This window comes from Citrus clementina, unplaced genomic scaffold, assembly GCF_000493195.1.
Source record: "Citrus clementina cultivar Clemenules unplaced genomic scaffold, Citrus_clementina_v1.0 scaffold_4, whole genome shotgun sequence".
Taxonomy (NCBI): domain Eukaryota; kingdom Viridiplantae; phylum Streptophyta; class Magnoliopsida; order Sapindales; family Rutaceae; genus Citrus; species Citrus x clementina.
Genome location: NW_006262274.1, coordinates 23,109,760 through 23,123,101, shown reverse-complemented (window position 1 = coordinate 23,123,101; position 13,342 = coordinate 23,109,760). Strand labels below are relative to the sequence as shown.

Sequence of the window (13,342 nt, the reverse complement as noted above, 5' to 3'; positions counted from 1 at the left end):
TTTAAATCGAAACCAACTAATACATAAATTAATAATTAACTAATTTAAAAATAAATACATATGATATGTTTATGATTTTATTTTTGTACTGACATAATACCTTACATGTTTTATTGATCATTGTTACTTTCTTTATACATTTCAAATGAGAAGTTAATGTTGTATTTTACGTGCTATATTAAAAGAAACAATAAAGAGACCGGCTAAATATATTGTCTCAAAAGAGTCTTCTCTGATGAGTTATCGTGTAACTATGATCCAATCATGTAATATAATCAAAAGATTATTAAGTAACTAATTCACTTAGTCAATATCAAATTAGAATCACATCATAAGGCTTGACATAATCATTACTTATTATTTAATTATCCTACCTTTATATTTCGAAAAATTCCTATAATTAACGTAATATTATCTTTATAAATTAACAATTTATTAAATTATTGATATATTAATATTAGCTAAATTAATACATTTTTTCATGATCCTAGTACTATTAATTTATAGAGATTCTATTTTATGTAATATATGAGAATGAGTACATAATTGCTCTTTCACAAAAAATAACTTTCACAGTTTTAAGTTTGTTATTTGATTTTCTAGATCAATTCTACCATAATGAAAAGAAGATATATATTAAAATCCAATTGATGTAAATTTTTATCGTCAAAATTTAGAAGGAAGCTCAGATTCACAACCTAGTGATCGCCTTTTATGTCCATTACATCAGACAAGAGCGGCTCATCCTCTAGGCAATTTAGGCGGTTGTCTAGGGCGCTACTATATATGAAGGCCCCAAATTGTTCTCCAAAGCTATAGCTATTAAATTATTCGTTTAGATTTATTATTATTTTATAATAATTTTATTATAAAAAAATTATCAAATCCTTACAAAATCTCCTTTTAACATTAGAATTAGCAATTTTAACCCTATTTATTCCTATAAAATCTCTATTTAACCTTATTTCATTTAAAACTCTATAAAAGCTACATATTTGTTAACTTATTGTCCATTAATATTTTTTATCAAAAAAAAAAATCATGACACATTCAATGCTTTTAGTGCTTAAGAAAAAAACAATTTCTTAAATTTTTGGTTAAGAAAAAAAATGAACTATTTTTATTGACTACTGCTGCTTAAAGTTTCAATTCATCAAAGTTAAAGTTGTCAAATATCCAAGTTTTTTCTTCCAATTCTTTTCTTAGTTAGTTGTGTTATTCAATTGTTATTGTTTCTTTTTTAAATATTATTGTTGTTTCTTCTAATTATCTAGCATAAATTTTTGCTTGTTTACTCTTCTTTCACTATTAAAAAAAATGAGTCTAGTAGAAAAAATGTGCATCAAGATATGAAAAACTTAAAAAAAAAGAAAATAAAAGTTAATTCAATCTAAAAAATGAGCCTTTTGATAAGTTGTCAAAGTAGTAAAAAAGATGTAAATTTGAGTGAAAATTAGTAATTAATGAAGTTTTTCTAAATTAAAATCGATACAAACTTATTTAAGATCAATTATATCGTAAGAAAAATTAAATGGATTAGTTATATTGTCTACCAAGAAAAATTGACGAATTTAGAATATAAAAATTTGATTAATAATTTTTAAATTCAGAAAGCTAGAAAATTTGATTTTAAGTAAATAAATTTTAGTAAAATTAATACATATATTTGATCTTAAATTTTTTTAAAGGTGTAATTGAAACAATTAAGCTAAAGCCCAAAATTAGTTGAGATGCCCATGGCGTCAGATTTCACTAGGGAATTGCAGTAAAGTTGTTTGTAGGTAGAAGAAAATTAACTCCACTCAGCTAAAAGGAGGAAACCTGTTCGCTTATTTATTCTTCTATATTATGTTGCTTTCCTTCATATGATGATGATCACTTTTTCTTTTCGAAATATATCAACTAACAGAAGCACCGTCTCGGTGCTGTAATTATGTGACTTGTAATTGGACCTATCTTTTAAATCTTTTTAACACCGTAGAGGAACCCTAAAAGCAAAGAAAAATAAAAGAGAAATCCACTAAAAGGGATGACTTTTATAAAGGTCAAACATAAAGTTATTAGAGAGGATTTTAATAACCATTTAGCATGAGTAATTAAATAATTATTTCATTTCCTAAGCTTTCAGCGTTCACTCTTTAGCTTTTCTATGGCAAGAAGACTACGTACGGTAAATTAAAATTTAAAAAAAAAACAAGTTTCTTTTTCTTTATTTTGAGAGAAAAATCAGTTAGTCATATTTATTGATAATTAGAGTGTGTGTATGTATATATGTAATCATTCTCAAGTGTTGACACACTCTTTTTTTTTTACGAGGACTTTTTTTAAAACTGTATGGTTTAATTAGAGTGTTATTTTTTAATAAACTATAAAATCTTATAATTTAAAAAAATTAAAAACTAACTCTTTTTAATTTTATAGTTTAAAAATATATTCGCATGAAAAAATAAAAATAAAAACACCCTTACTGACAAGGACTAGGCGCGCACACACACATACAAGTACTCTTCAATAATCCAATGCAAAAATGGACAAAAGGGAATAATTGATTCATTGACTATAGCAGGGCTTATTGAGAATCCAATGTCTCCGGTCATGATTCTGCTGCAAGAAAATTAATCCTCGGATAAGGTAGGTAGGGTTAAAGCCTGTAAGTTTTGTCACAAGAACAAACGTACACGAACGTGAACGAGTACTCGTACATTGTCTCTATTTACTCCTAGATTGAAACTCAGACAGAATATTCACAGCTTCTCAGTTTCAATTACAAATTAAACTCAGCATGGTTCGGTTGTTTTATAAAAAATGTCAGCACTGAATTAATCATCATTACAACCACCCAAAAAATAATTTCTTTATACCTCTAATTGGGGTCAGACTACAGTGCAATTGTGGTATTGTACCACAGTTGCACCAACTATTAAATTCACTCAAATGAGTAGAGTTTACTTGAATAAGTGGAAATCCAACGATTGGGTGTAGTTGCACCATAGTTTTATCCCTCTAATTGTTGTATACCGCAGTTAAAGGGGTTGTGGAAAACTAATTTTCGGTGAGCTGTACTGTAACTTAGCTGCTCCCCATTCGTAAATTGTCATTTCATCTATTCAATTATTGTCATCATCATGTGCGTAATACTGTAAAGTCCGTAAAGCAGTCATCATCACCATGTCACCCGGAATTTTGGGCAGCGATGCAAATGACTCAATATTTTGTACGGGCATAGTAAGCTTGTTCATAGCTATTAAATATAACAAAATATTAGATGATCATATATATGCATAATTTGCATCATCAGAACGTAGAAAAAATTTTCAACTACTAAGTCACAGATGATGCTCTTTGTTCTTCAACTTCCGGCATTGACAAGAGGATTATATATCGTTCACTTATCCACAAGCTGGATTTATTTGGTGTGGATCTAAAAAGGATTCAATTGCTTATACGATTTTATAACATCGAGCAAATATCACATATGGTTGTTCGTTTTTGCCTTTCTAAAAAGAACTGGTGTAGGGTTTTAAATTAAAAATTCTTTCTGAGAAAAGATGGAAAAAAGATTGACTGAGATTTTTCGACTAATTAATCCACCGTTACTTTGATTTCATACATGAATATTATAATGGGTGAAAAAGAAAATTTCAAACCGCCTTAATTGTCCTGCTGGCAACCTTAATAGTAATTACATCATGCTCACATTTTTCTAAATTCAAAATATGCAATGGCATCTTCTAGGCTTCTTGTATAGGACACCGTACTAATTATGATGCCATAAAATTTGATTTACTTATGTAAGAAAAATGTTATTACCGAAATCATTTTATATCGGTTGTGAGTAAATAAGTATTAAAAGTATAAGTTCGAGACAATCCTTAACACATGAGTTCGAGACAATCCTTAGCACATGAGTTTACTTTTTAATATGAGTTAAGTTCATGGTCACGATAAATACAAACAAATTAATAAGGAACAAAAATATCATGAATTGTAATGTCATTTTCTTAAGAAGCTAATTGTTTTCCTTATAAAAAAAAGTTTAAATCACAAACTTAATCTTTATATTATATATTTAAAAACATTTTTTTCAAACAAATGTGTACAAGTTAAATCTATGTTTGGTAGTGATGTTGGTCAGCTGTAACTTAAAATTATAGAATTAAAATATTTAGTACACACTAGCTGTTATGATTTAAAAATTAAATTGATTTGATCCGCTATGATGAAAAACTTATAATATGTTTATTATTTTTGTCAAAATTATTATCTAAAAGTCATATTTACTGCATACCATTATCTTTTATTTTGTAACTACAATTTTTCTCACAATAATTGTATTTTAAAAATTACAGTATCTCAATACCAAGATAAGCCTAAGTCATGTGTGATGAAGTGAATGATCGGATAAAAACATTGTATGACCCACCTAATTATTTGTATAGTGCCGCCTCTTAGTACACAAACTCTATTTCTGAAAGTCAAATCTGGCCTCCTGTGTAGATGAACAAGAGCGTAAGGCTTTTTTTTTTTTTTCTTCAGATATTATAGAGGCTAGAAAGGGTAAAAAGAGAATAGCATGTCATGGTGGGTTCATGATAATTATCTCCCTGTGAAGTATAAAGCCACAAACCCATCATCAATCCTCTGAGATCAGACTCCAGAAATTATATAGCAAAAATATTATGTTATGTATATTTCTGAAAAAAAAATTGGATATTTTAATAAATCTTCTCTCTGTTCAAAACCGAAATACGCGCACACCTTATTGCACTGCAGTGCAGCAATCATAATGTCTTCTCGCCTCTTCCTCCCATCATTAATCCCTCACTTTCATCATGACCACTCAGTCTTTTGCTATCTACCAACCGCACCAAAGCCACCAGCCACTTCAACAAAGATCGGAAGATCAGCTTGGAGGAGAAAGAAGAAATTAAGAGAAGGGTTTGTAGACGTTGATGAAGATGGCTCCAATCAAGAAGAAGAAACCCTATCTTTCATTCACAGTATAGCTATTATGCGGTAATGAAGCTGACTAATTAAAGGGTTTAATGGTCAATCTCTCTTATCTCTTCTCTTGGGGAATCGAAGCATCATGGTCCGATTGTTTGCTAGATCAAGCAACAAATCTAAATATATACATATATAAGATAATTATATGTCTATATATAATATGGGTTTCTGTGATTGAAGAAGATGGCATGATTACATATCATGGTATGTGAGTATTTGGTTTGAGTGTGTTTTGTATTAATTATACAATGGGAAGATGCAAGCTCTTTCGTGATCTTCTCCGTTCCTCATAGCTTGAATTCTATATTTTTGTTGTATGGCTTTCGTCTGGCTTTTCTGTGTGAACACTGTATTGTTAGAAACTATTATTAAAATCTGTTGGTGGTAGATCTGAATCTTTTATATATAAATATGTGAGATAATAAATGATAAAATCTTCTTCAGTTTCTGTTTGTATGTTCCTATGTAGTGATTGATTTCTGAGACATAAATCAGACGGCCGGATCCATATCTTGTTGTGTATATATATATTTGCATTATCTTTTCTTCAATTAGGGTTTGATCTTCCTCGGGGTTTTGAATCTTGTTTACTTATTATTTGAACCTATTACATATATATATCCACGGACGGATGAATCTTATTTATGTTAAATTAATTACATATATGTGATGCATATTCAATTATCTAATGCCTAATTGAGCTTTTTTCCCTCTTTTTAAATAGATATACGCACACACAATTTAATGTTATGCATGCTGTTCTTGGATGATCTATGTTCGTTTGAGGACTGATATGTTAGCTATACCCTTATTTTTTTTTTCTGAATAGCGCAATGCACACTAATACAACACGCAGCAGGTACCTTTAATAACTTAATTCCTATTTTTTAAGAGATTCTTACATTGTCTGCCTTTTTCACCAATTAATCATTCTCTTTTCCATGTATTTAATTTTTTCCTTTTTTTTTTTTTTTTTTTTTTGTCTCATAGTAAGTTACAACAAACATTTTACTCTTTGCATCTGTTTACGGGTCCCTTGTGTTGGTATTTATCTCATAGAAAGCAAGCATTCCACTTTCCTTCTCACGGGGCCGGTTAAGCATGCATATAGCTAGGTAATTGGGTTCGTTAAGTCAAGGATCGGACGAAGATCGCCATGAGCTGTTAAGCAACTAGAGAATTGTCCTAGCTCTTGCGGGTGATAAGTTTCTTCAAAAATAGTTAACTTCTTGTTGGTCCAATTAAACATACAGTTTTTATTAAGTTAAAACTAGTATCAAATCAGTTACGTACTTAATTATGCACACAAGGAACACACACACACACACACACACACACACAGAGTACATAAATTCGTATTTAGTTGCCATCGTTTATAAATACTTGGATGCTAGCTAGGGGGAGTTATTTATAAATATTTGCTGAAAGTGATGACATATGAAGGATGGTTTATTGTGCTTTAGGCATCATGCAATGCAAATGGAATTATCCCAAAAATTTTAACACTTCTGTAGCCTGAGTCCAAGTTGTTGCTCTGTGAAGATGGATCGATGCCTGATATAGCTAGGCATACACACACACACACACGCACTTGTACTGAAAATCCATTTGCACGCCCATCTTAATTAAGAGTATACTCGTATTCGCGTTTGACTGATTTCTGAGGGAGCTATATATATATATATTTATCTGATAAGACTTGTCTTTAATACTATTATTCCGTTTATACGTAACAACTTAAGCTTTTGGGATAACTGTGGCTTCTCTAATAATATACATTTGTTTGTAGTATCTTGGATGAAGGATATGTGCAAAAGATATTGATTGTTAACTCCACCGTCACTACCACTCGATATCTTTGATTAGATTTTAGAACATATCTTGATGCATGCATAACGTCAGAAGAGATGATTTTATGTATATATACATGAATTGACAAATATTCTTCATGTTTGTAACATTGTGTACTAGATTTGAGTTCTTTTATAGATTGTATCTAAGTACAAGTAGGAAGAGCAGTAGCTGATAGATAAACCGAAAATATTTGCACTTGTAAACGATGATAGCTCAATCGTTAGCATATGTATATTTGGTTGATTGGGCGTTTTATTAATTAAATGATCATATATACACGAGATTCTTGCCAGAACATACATACAAAGAATTGCATTCTCGTACATAAGAATATATATATATATATATATATATAAGAGACAGCTAAACTCTCGCATTTGCTATTTACTAATCTCTCTTATTGTTCATACCAAATAAAAATACATCCAAGTTTCAACAGTGTCCACATTCTTGAATACGATGAAATTGAATCCAAATTCTCTTATTTTTTGCTTTATTAATGCTTCAATAATAGACCAATAAGCTTTACTTTATCGCTTCATTAATTGTAGTTGCACTAATTGATGTTGTATCTTGAAAATTAATAAGCTTTACGAATCGATCGACAATAATTATAAGAAAGGTAAAGCCCAAGTTCGTTCGCTCTCAGATGGGCCTAGCTAAGCCCAAGCTTCGTCCACAGACGGCCATTTTCATTTTTTTTTTTTTTAAAATTGGGCAAAAAAATCCGGGTTATTTTATTCATTTATGTTAAAGCACCCAAAAAAAAAAAAAAAGATTTATAGGCAACGATTTCACTTAAATTTTATATTAAAATGGTGATATAATTTTTTATTTATTAGATTTAAAATCTAAAAGTAATATTTTAAGTCCTCATCTTTCTATCAGCGAAGTTATTAGATAACTTGTGAATTTTTGTTAGATTATTGGAGTAGGGACCTGGGATCACCTTCTAATTTGAATTTTTCAAAAAATTTATATATATTCAATGAGCTGTATGATTATCCTATTTTCCTTATCTTCCTTAATTATTCAGCCATAATTCTATTGAAGTAAACAAAAGAGTTTAGTTCCCAATAAACAACCGCGGGACGCTCCTGCGAGTGAAAAACAGAAATAGAAAAAACAAAATCAAAAACAAAAAAGGCCAGGTTGTCCTCCAATCAATCACTCGATCGGACGTCTTATACTGAACTGATGAAAGGCGAAAAAGACAGCGCAGGGACAATCGTGGCCATCAATTTCTGAGGCCGCCTCTGAAACATTTCCACAGTAACTGCCTTTCCTCCTCACGACCGCCCTCGCTTCCTCTTTCCTTTTCTGTTTTTTCGGAAAAAATTTCATAACGAACGTTGTACTTAGTATTCTAATCCCTCTCATTTACCCAACACCTTTTCGATTTTCTTTTTTTCGTTTATAGAAAAAACAAAAACATATATTTCTAACACGAGCTTGTTTTAGCATTTATTAGTTTTTCAACACTAAATTGAAGACACTGATGTTCCCGTCTATCCGTTGATTGATTGCTTGATTAAGCGAGAGGGCTTTAGATTCGATTATGTCAGAAGCTTCCAGAGCCCGAGTCACTATTACTCTTGGACGCGGCGGTCAGGTATATTCTTCCTCAGAGTTAGGGTTTATTTTTTATTTTTTATTTACCATTTTACTCCTTTGTTTTTGTGGCAACTTTAATTAGTATGCATGTAAATGGATGCTCTTTTGTTAATTTGTTTCGAGGTGTTTTATGGAGTGAAAGACTTTTTGTTATTTGTTCGGTATTGCTTAAGGAATGAGCACAGAATTTTTGCCCTGATTCTGTTTATTGACACATGGGACCTTGTAAGACCAAAATGTATGATTACATGCTCAATTGTGCTTGAGGCAAATCTTTAGCTTAAGTACAAGTTTGATGCTTTTCTTCGATAAAATTTATCGTTTTTTGTTCCAGAATCACCTGACAAGCCGAACTGCATTTGTTTTTGTTATACTCGTGATAATATACCTGCATTAACTTGGAGCAATTAACTTGCAGGTGGTGAAGAGGCCTGTATCAGATGTTGGTTTTTCTGATTCTTTGCCTGGTACTGGAAGTAAGCGGTCTGTAAGAGATAGATTAGGAAGTTCTTTAGATAGTTCGCAAGTTGACAACAAACGGTGCGTTCATCTTTCTTGTTCTATGTCTGTGTTTTTAGTTTTAAATTTGCAAGTTTGATGTCACCTAACCCTTTTTTTTTTTTTTTGTATTTGATGGTTTGTTCTGGAATTTTTAAATTATGATTGAGGGTTTCTGGATATTCTGAGTTTTCTTTATAATTGAAATTGCTGAGCACTATCTATTACTATGAGTGACAGCTACAAAGTGCATTAGGAATCTTTTGTGTGTAGTTCTGTTTGCAGGACTCTTTTGTCCATGTTTTTGTCAATTGAAATTGTCTAAGATATGGTGGTTCTATTTTCACTTCTTCCAGACAAAGAGGGGATGGCTATATTTCAGGTCTGGGAACTAACGGCATTGATGGTAATTAGCATTCTTTTCAGCATAGAAGACATCATTTCCTTTTTAATATTTTTTTAACTGGTTTTCTGATTACCAAACTTGGTTTCTTTGATTGACTAAAGATTTTCGAATTGGAAAGAATGACCTTCGATTCAAACTCATGCAAAAGAATGTAGTTAGACGATCTCAGAATGATGATGATTGTGAATTCATGGACCTCCGTGAGAAACTGTCAAGGACCGGGCAGCCTCCACACAGTAGTCTGGATACACGGCAGTGCCTGCCCGAGTCAAGGGAAACCAGTATCCTGGGAAGGATTCCTGTCTCAAGAAGTACAAATGATTTGCCCCAGATGAACTCATCACGAAGTTCTTATTCTGCTTGGACTTTAGATCATATCAGACGAAGATCACCAGAGAGAATTGTAGGTTCTTCTAGGGGTCTGTCACCCCCCAGGAATGTGGAGGACTTGCAAAGAAAGCCTTTAAGTAGGACATATGATGATATGAGATCAATTCCATATATGAGCAAAGATGTTCATAATGCTCCCAGGCCCATGAGTACTTCACCTTACATGACAAAACCCACATTGCCTCCTGGATCTGTAAAGCCTTTGCCACCAGGCCCACCACTTATAGGCCAACTGCCTCCACCGCCTGGTATTGTGCAGAAAAGTTCATATACAGTAAGAGCTCCCTTCCTTTTATTTATTTATTATTTTTTTAAGACACGTTCACACCGCTTTCGCTCAGACTGCTGCTTAGTTGGATGACTCGTCTAATTTTTCTGTTTACTTTGTATAAGTGATTGTAAATTGTACTGGACAGTAGTTCTGGTATTTGTGCTAGGTAATTTGACTTTTCAATTAGGAATGAGAAAAATTCTTAAACAATTAGCCGTAAAGGGAAAATGTTTTTAATTACAAATTGTAGATAATTTTTTCAAAAATAATATGTACACACTTTATGAAATAATGTCTAAATTGTTGTGCTACATGCTGAAGGATAGACCAGCTAGACAACTCTGGCTGGACTTTTGTAGCCTTTTTTTCATGATTGTGGTACAAGAAAAATAAGGTCATGGATTTATGTATCCTTTTTTATGGTTTTCCCATCGATTTGGTGAACCATGAACCATCTTCTACACTTCTTCTGTGACAGCTACTCTTATTTGCTCAGTTGGATGGCCTACTTATTTATCTACGATACAAGTACTCAATTAATGGAAATCGATGATGATAACCATGGGCACTAGGAAGGCTGCACTGTGTCAGACAAGTTAAATTTATTAATTTTCCAGACAGAACGGCTTTACTATTTCTTGATGAGCAATGTGATATGTCAGCACTATGTCTTAGGACTTTAAATTCCTCTAAAATTAAATGGTATCTTCCTTTCCAAAAAAAAAAAGATGCTTTTCTATTGTTGCATTAGAAACTGCCACGAGGAGATGCAATATGATGGTACAGTATTGGAATTTAGTGTATGGTACAAGTGTGTTATTTTGCAGGCATTATTTGAAAATTTGCTTGTAACTCATTTTCTTTCTCTTCCACCTGTATATGTCTGTGACTTCTGCCCCTATTCCCTGTTGGATCTGAATTCTCTTATCAGCTTTTTTGCAAAATATCTCTTAGCATCAAGATTTTCTAGACTGTTCTACAATTTCTCAATGAATAATGTCTGTTTATATTGTGGCACCAAATCCTTCTTTGCAGCTTTTGCACATTATCAATTTGCAATTGCTATTATGCATCTCTGACTTCTTTTGCTGTTTACCATGCAGGGTGAAGAACAGCAAACTGTTGATGGGCTGTTGCATTCACTAGGACTGGGAAAATATGCCATTCTTTTTAAGGCTGAGGAAGTATGTTATTCTACTCCCTCCCCCCCCAAAAAAAAAGAAAAAAAAATTAAATGCTTTGCTGAAGCTGAGTTAGAATAAATTGAAACCTTTGTCCTTTTCAATTTCATGCTAAATTACATAAATTCTATGTAGTGTGAAGGTAAGATGCCATTTGACTATGTAGTTTTTTTCTATACACTTATATTTTGAGCATGCATGGCTTCCCATGCCCTGTACTGCGATTAGTATAAGATACAAGGGATTCGTATTTTTGCATTTTGCTCTTGGCTGTTACACAAGTGCTTTAGTAGTGATAGTGTGGCCTGGTAATGTGTTTGAGAATTCGTCATATGCATAGTTAATTCTATGGTGTTCCTTGTGTTTAACTTAAACCTTAATCTTCTTAATAAACGGTAACCGTTGCAACTTCATCTTACAAGATTTTTTTATGATTTTAATTTAACCTAGTCTTCTTAATGAATAGTAACCATTGCAACTTCATCTTACAAGATATTTTATTTTTTTATTTTAATTTAACTCCCATTTTTCTGTTGCCTGATTTGATGTAGGTGGATATGACCGCGTTGAAGCAGATGGGGGAAAACGATCTCAAGGAACTGGGAATACCTATGGTATGCATAAACTTCTTCCTTTTTGCGGTTTCCGCATTTGCGCATGCAGTTTAATTCATGTATTGTACTCTATAATGTTTTTCATGTCATATATGGATGTTTAATGATCTTTAAAATGATCAAATGAGTATTGAACATTTTAAGCATCCTTTTCCAGAACAGTGTGTCTGGGTGCATTGTCAAGCTTGTGCAATGAAAAAAGCACGTTTAGGTTGAGGAGTGAGTTTTTTTCCTTTATTTTGACTCGGTTTATTTATACTCCGTCTCAAGTTTCAGGTTTGAGTAGGACTTAGGGCTAAATTATGGCTGATTTTTATTTATTGAATCAATAGAAAAAACAATCATGACTTACAATTCGAGAGGTAGGTCAATCTCTCCCTAAACTCCTAATTATTCCTAACACTAGACAGAACATAAACCCTAAATGACTCTTTAATCTCTTATTTATACCTGAGCCCTAATTAACGAATAAATAAAATTACTAAACTGCCCCTGCCCCTGCCCCTTTATATTTGTGCCTAACATAAGTTTTATTGGTCTAACACTGATTCAAGTGATGACTTCAGTGTTCCTAAAAGAATTCTCATTTCAGTTTACTGTATTAATTCTTCATCTTTAATACAAACAGATTCGCAAGATCTCCCGTCATGCTGATCTTTCGGCTTGTTATGTAGTTTCTGGTTTTTCATGCATTGCCTGATGAAATCTTGTTTGATTAACAGGGGCCTAGGAAAAAAATTCTCCTGTCTCTATTGCCTCGCTCCAAACGGCAACCATGACAACTACACTCCGAAAGCAAGGATGTATTTTATGATCATTAATTCTATTTTGGATGGGAGTTTGTATTGATGAATCTTTTCCCATCAAAGAAATAGCTTTTATTTCTGTCATTTCCAGAAGAAATTGGCCAAGAATCAGTTAATCACATTCTTGCCTTTTTAACTCAAAAAGTTTCCTTTTAAAAAAAAAAAACTCAAAAAAGTTGGAATTCAGTAGATAGTTGTGAGAAATTTTGATGGGTGGAATATTTTGCTGTCATTTTAGTCTACACATGTATATCGATCATTGCTTTCTCATGTAACCTTTGTTTTCCAGTTGGAATATTTTAGAATTCGATTCTGATGCCTTTTATGTAAAGATCTCTGAATCCCGGGATCGGAGCTGGGTTGCGGATGTGGGTAACCTTATCTTGATATTGCACTCATTATTTTAACCGTCTTCTTAGCCGTTTATTTTTCATATTTTACTAAACCTGTTGCTGGTGCAATTCAGAGAAGAGAAACAGATTAACTGAACTGTACAATGGATATCGACTACTTTTTTGAAAAAGAAGTTCTCACCATAGGATTTGGTTTGACTTTTGACTGTTTTATCTATCATGTATGCGTAGGACGGACATGTATTAATAGTTGGGACAAAACTACGTTACAGATTCTGTAAGGTACAGACTGCAGCATCAGCCGTTGGATGTGATTGGATGTGGAGTGAGAAACTAAACAAAAGAAAA

At 32.3% G+C, this 13,342-nt stretch overlaps 1 protein-coding gene across 1 annotated transcript; it reads left to right on the top strand.

The window, feature by feature from the left end:
• Positions 1-7,880: 7,880 nt before the first annotated feature.
• Positions 7,881-13,074, top strand: LOC18043423. Its single transcript, XM_006438431.2, has 8 exons — positions 7,881-8,133; positions 8,333-8,473; positions 8,894-9,015; positions 9,330-9,379; positions 9,481-10,043; positions 11,144-11,224; positions 11,773-11,835; positions 12,558-13,074. The coding sequence occupies exons 2-8, from the start codon at positions 8,420-8,422 to the stop codon at positions 12,612-12,614; spliced, it is 990 nt and encodes a 329-aa protein (XP_006438494.1). The 5' UTR covers positions 7,881-8,133; positions 8,333-8,419; the 3' UTR covers positions 12,615-13,074.
• The last annotated feature ends 268 nt before the right edge of the window (positions 13,075-13,342 follow it).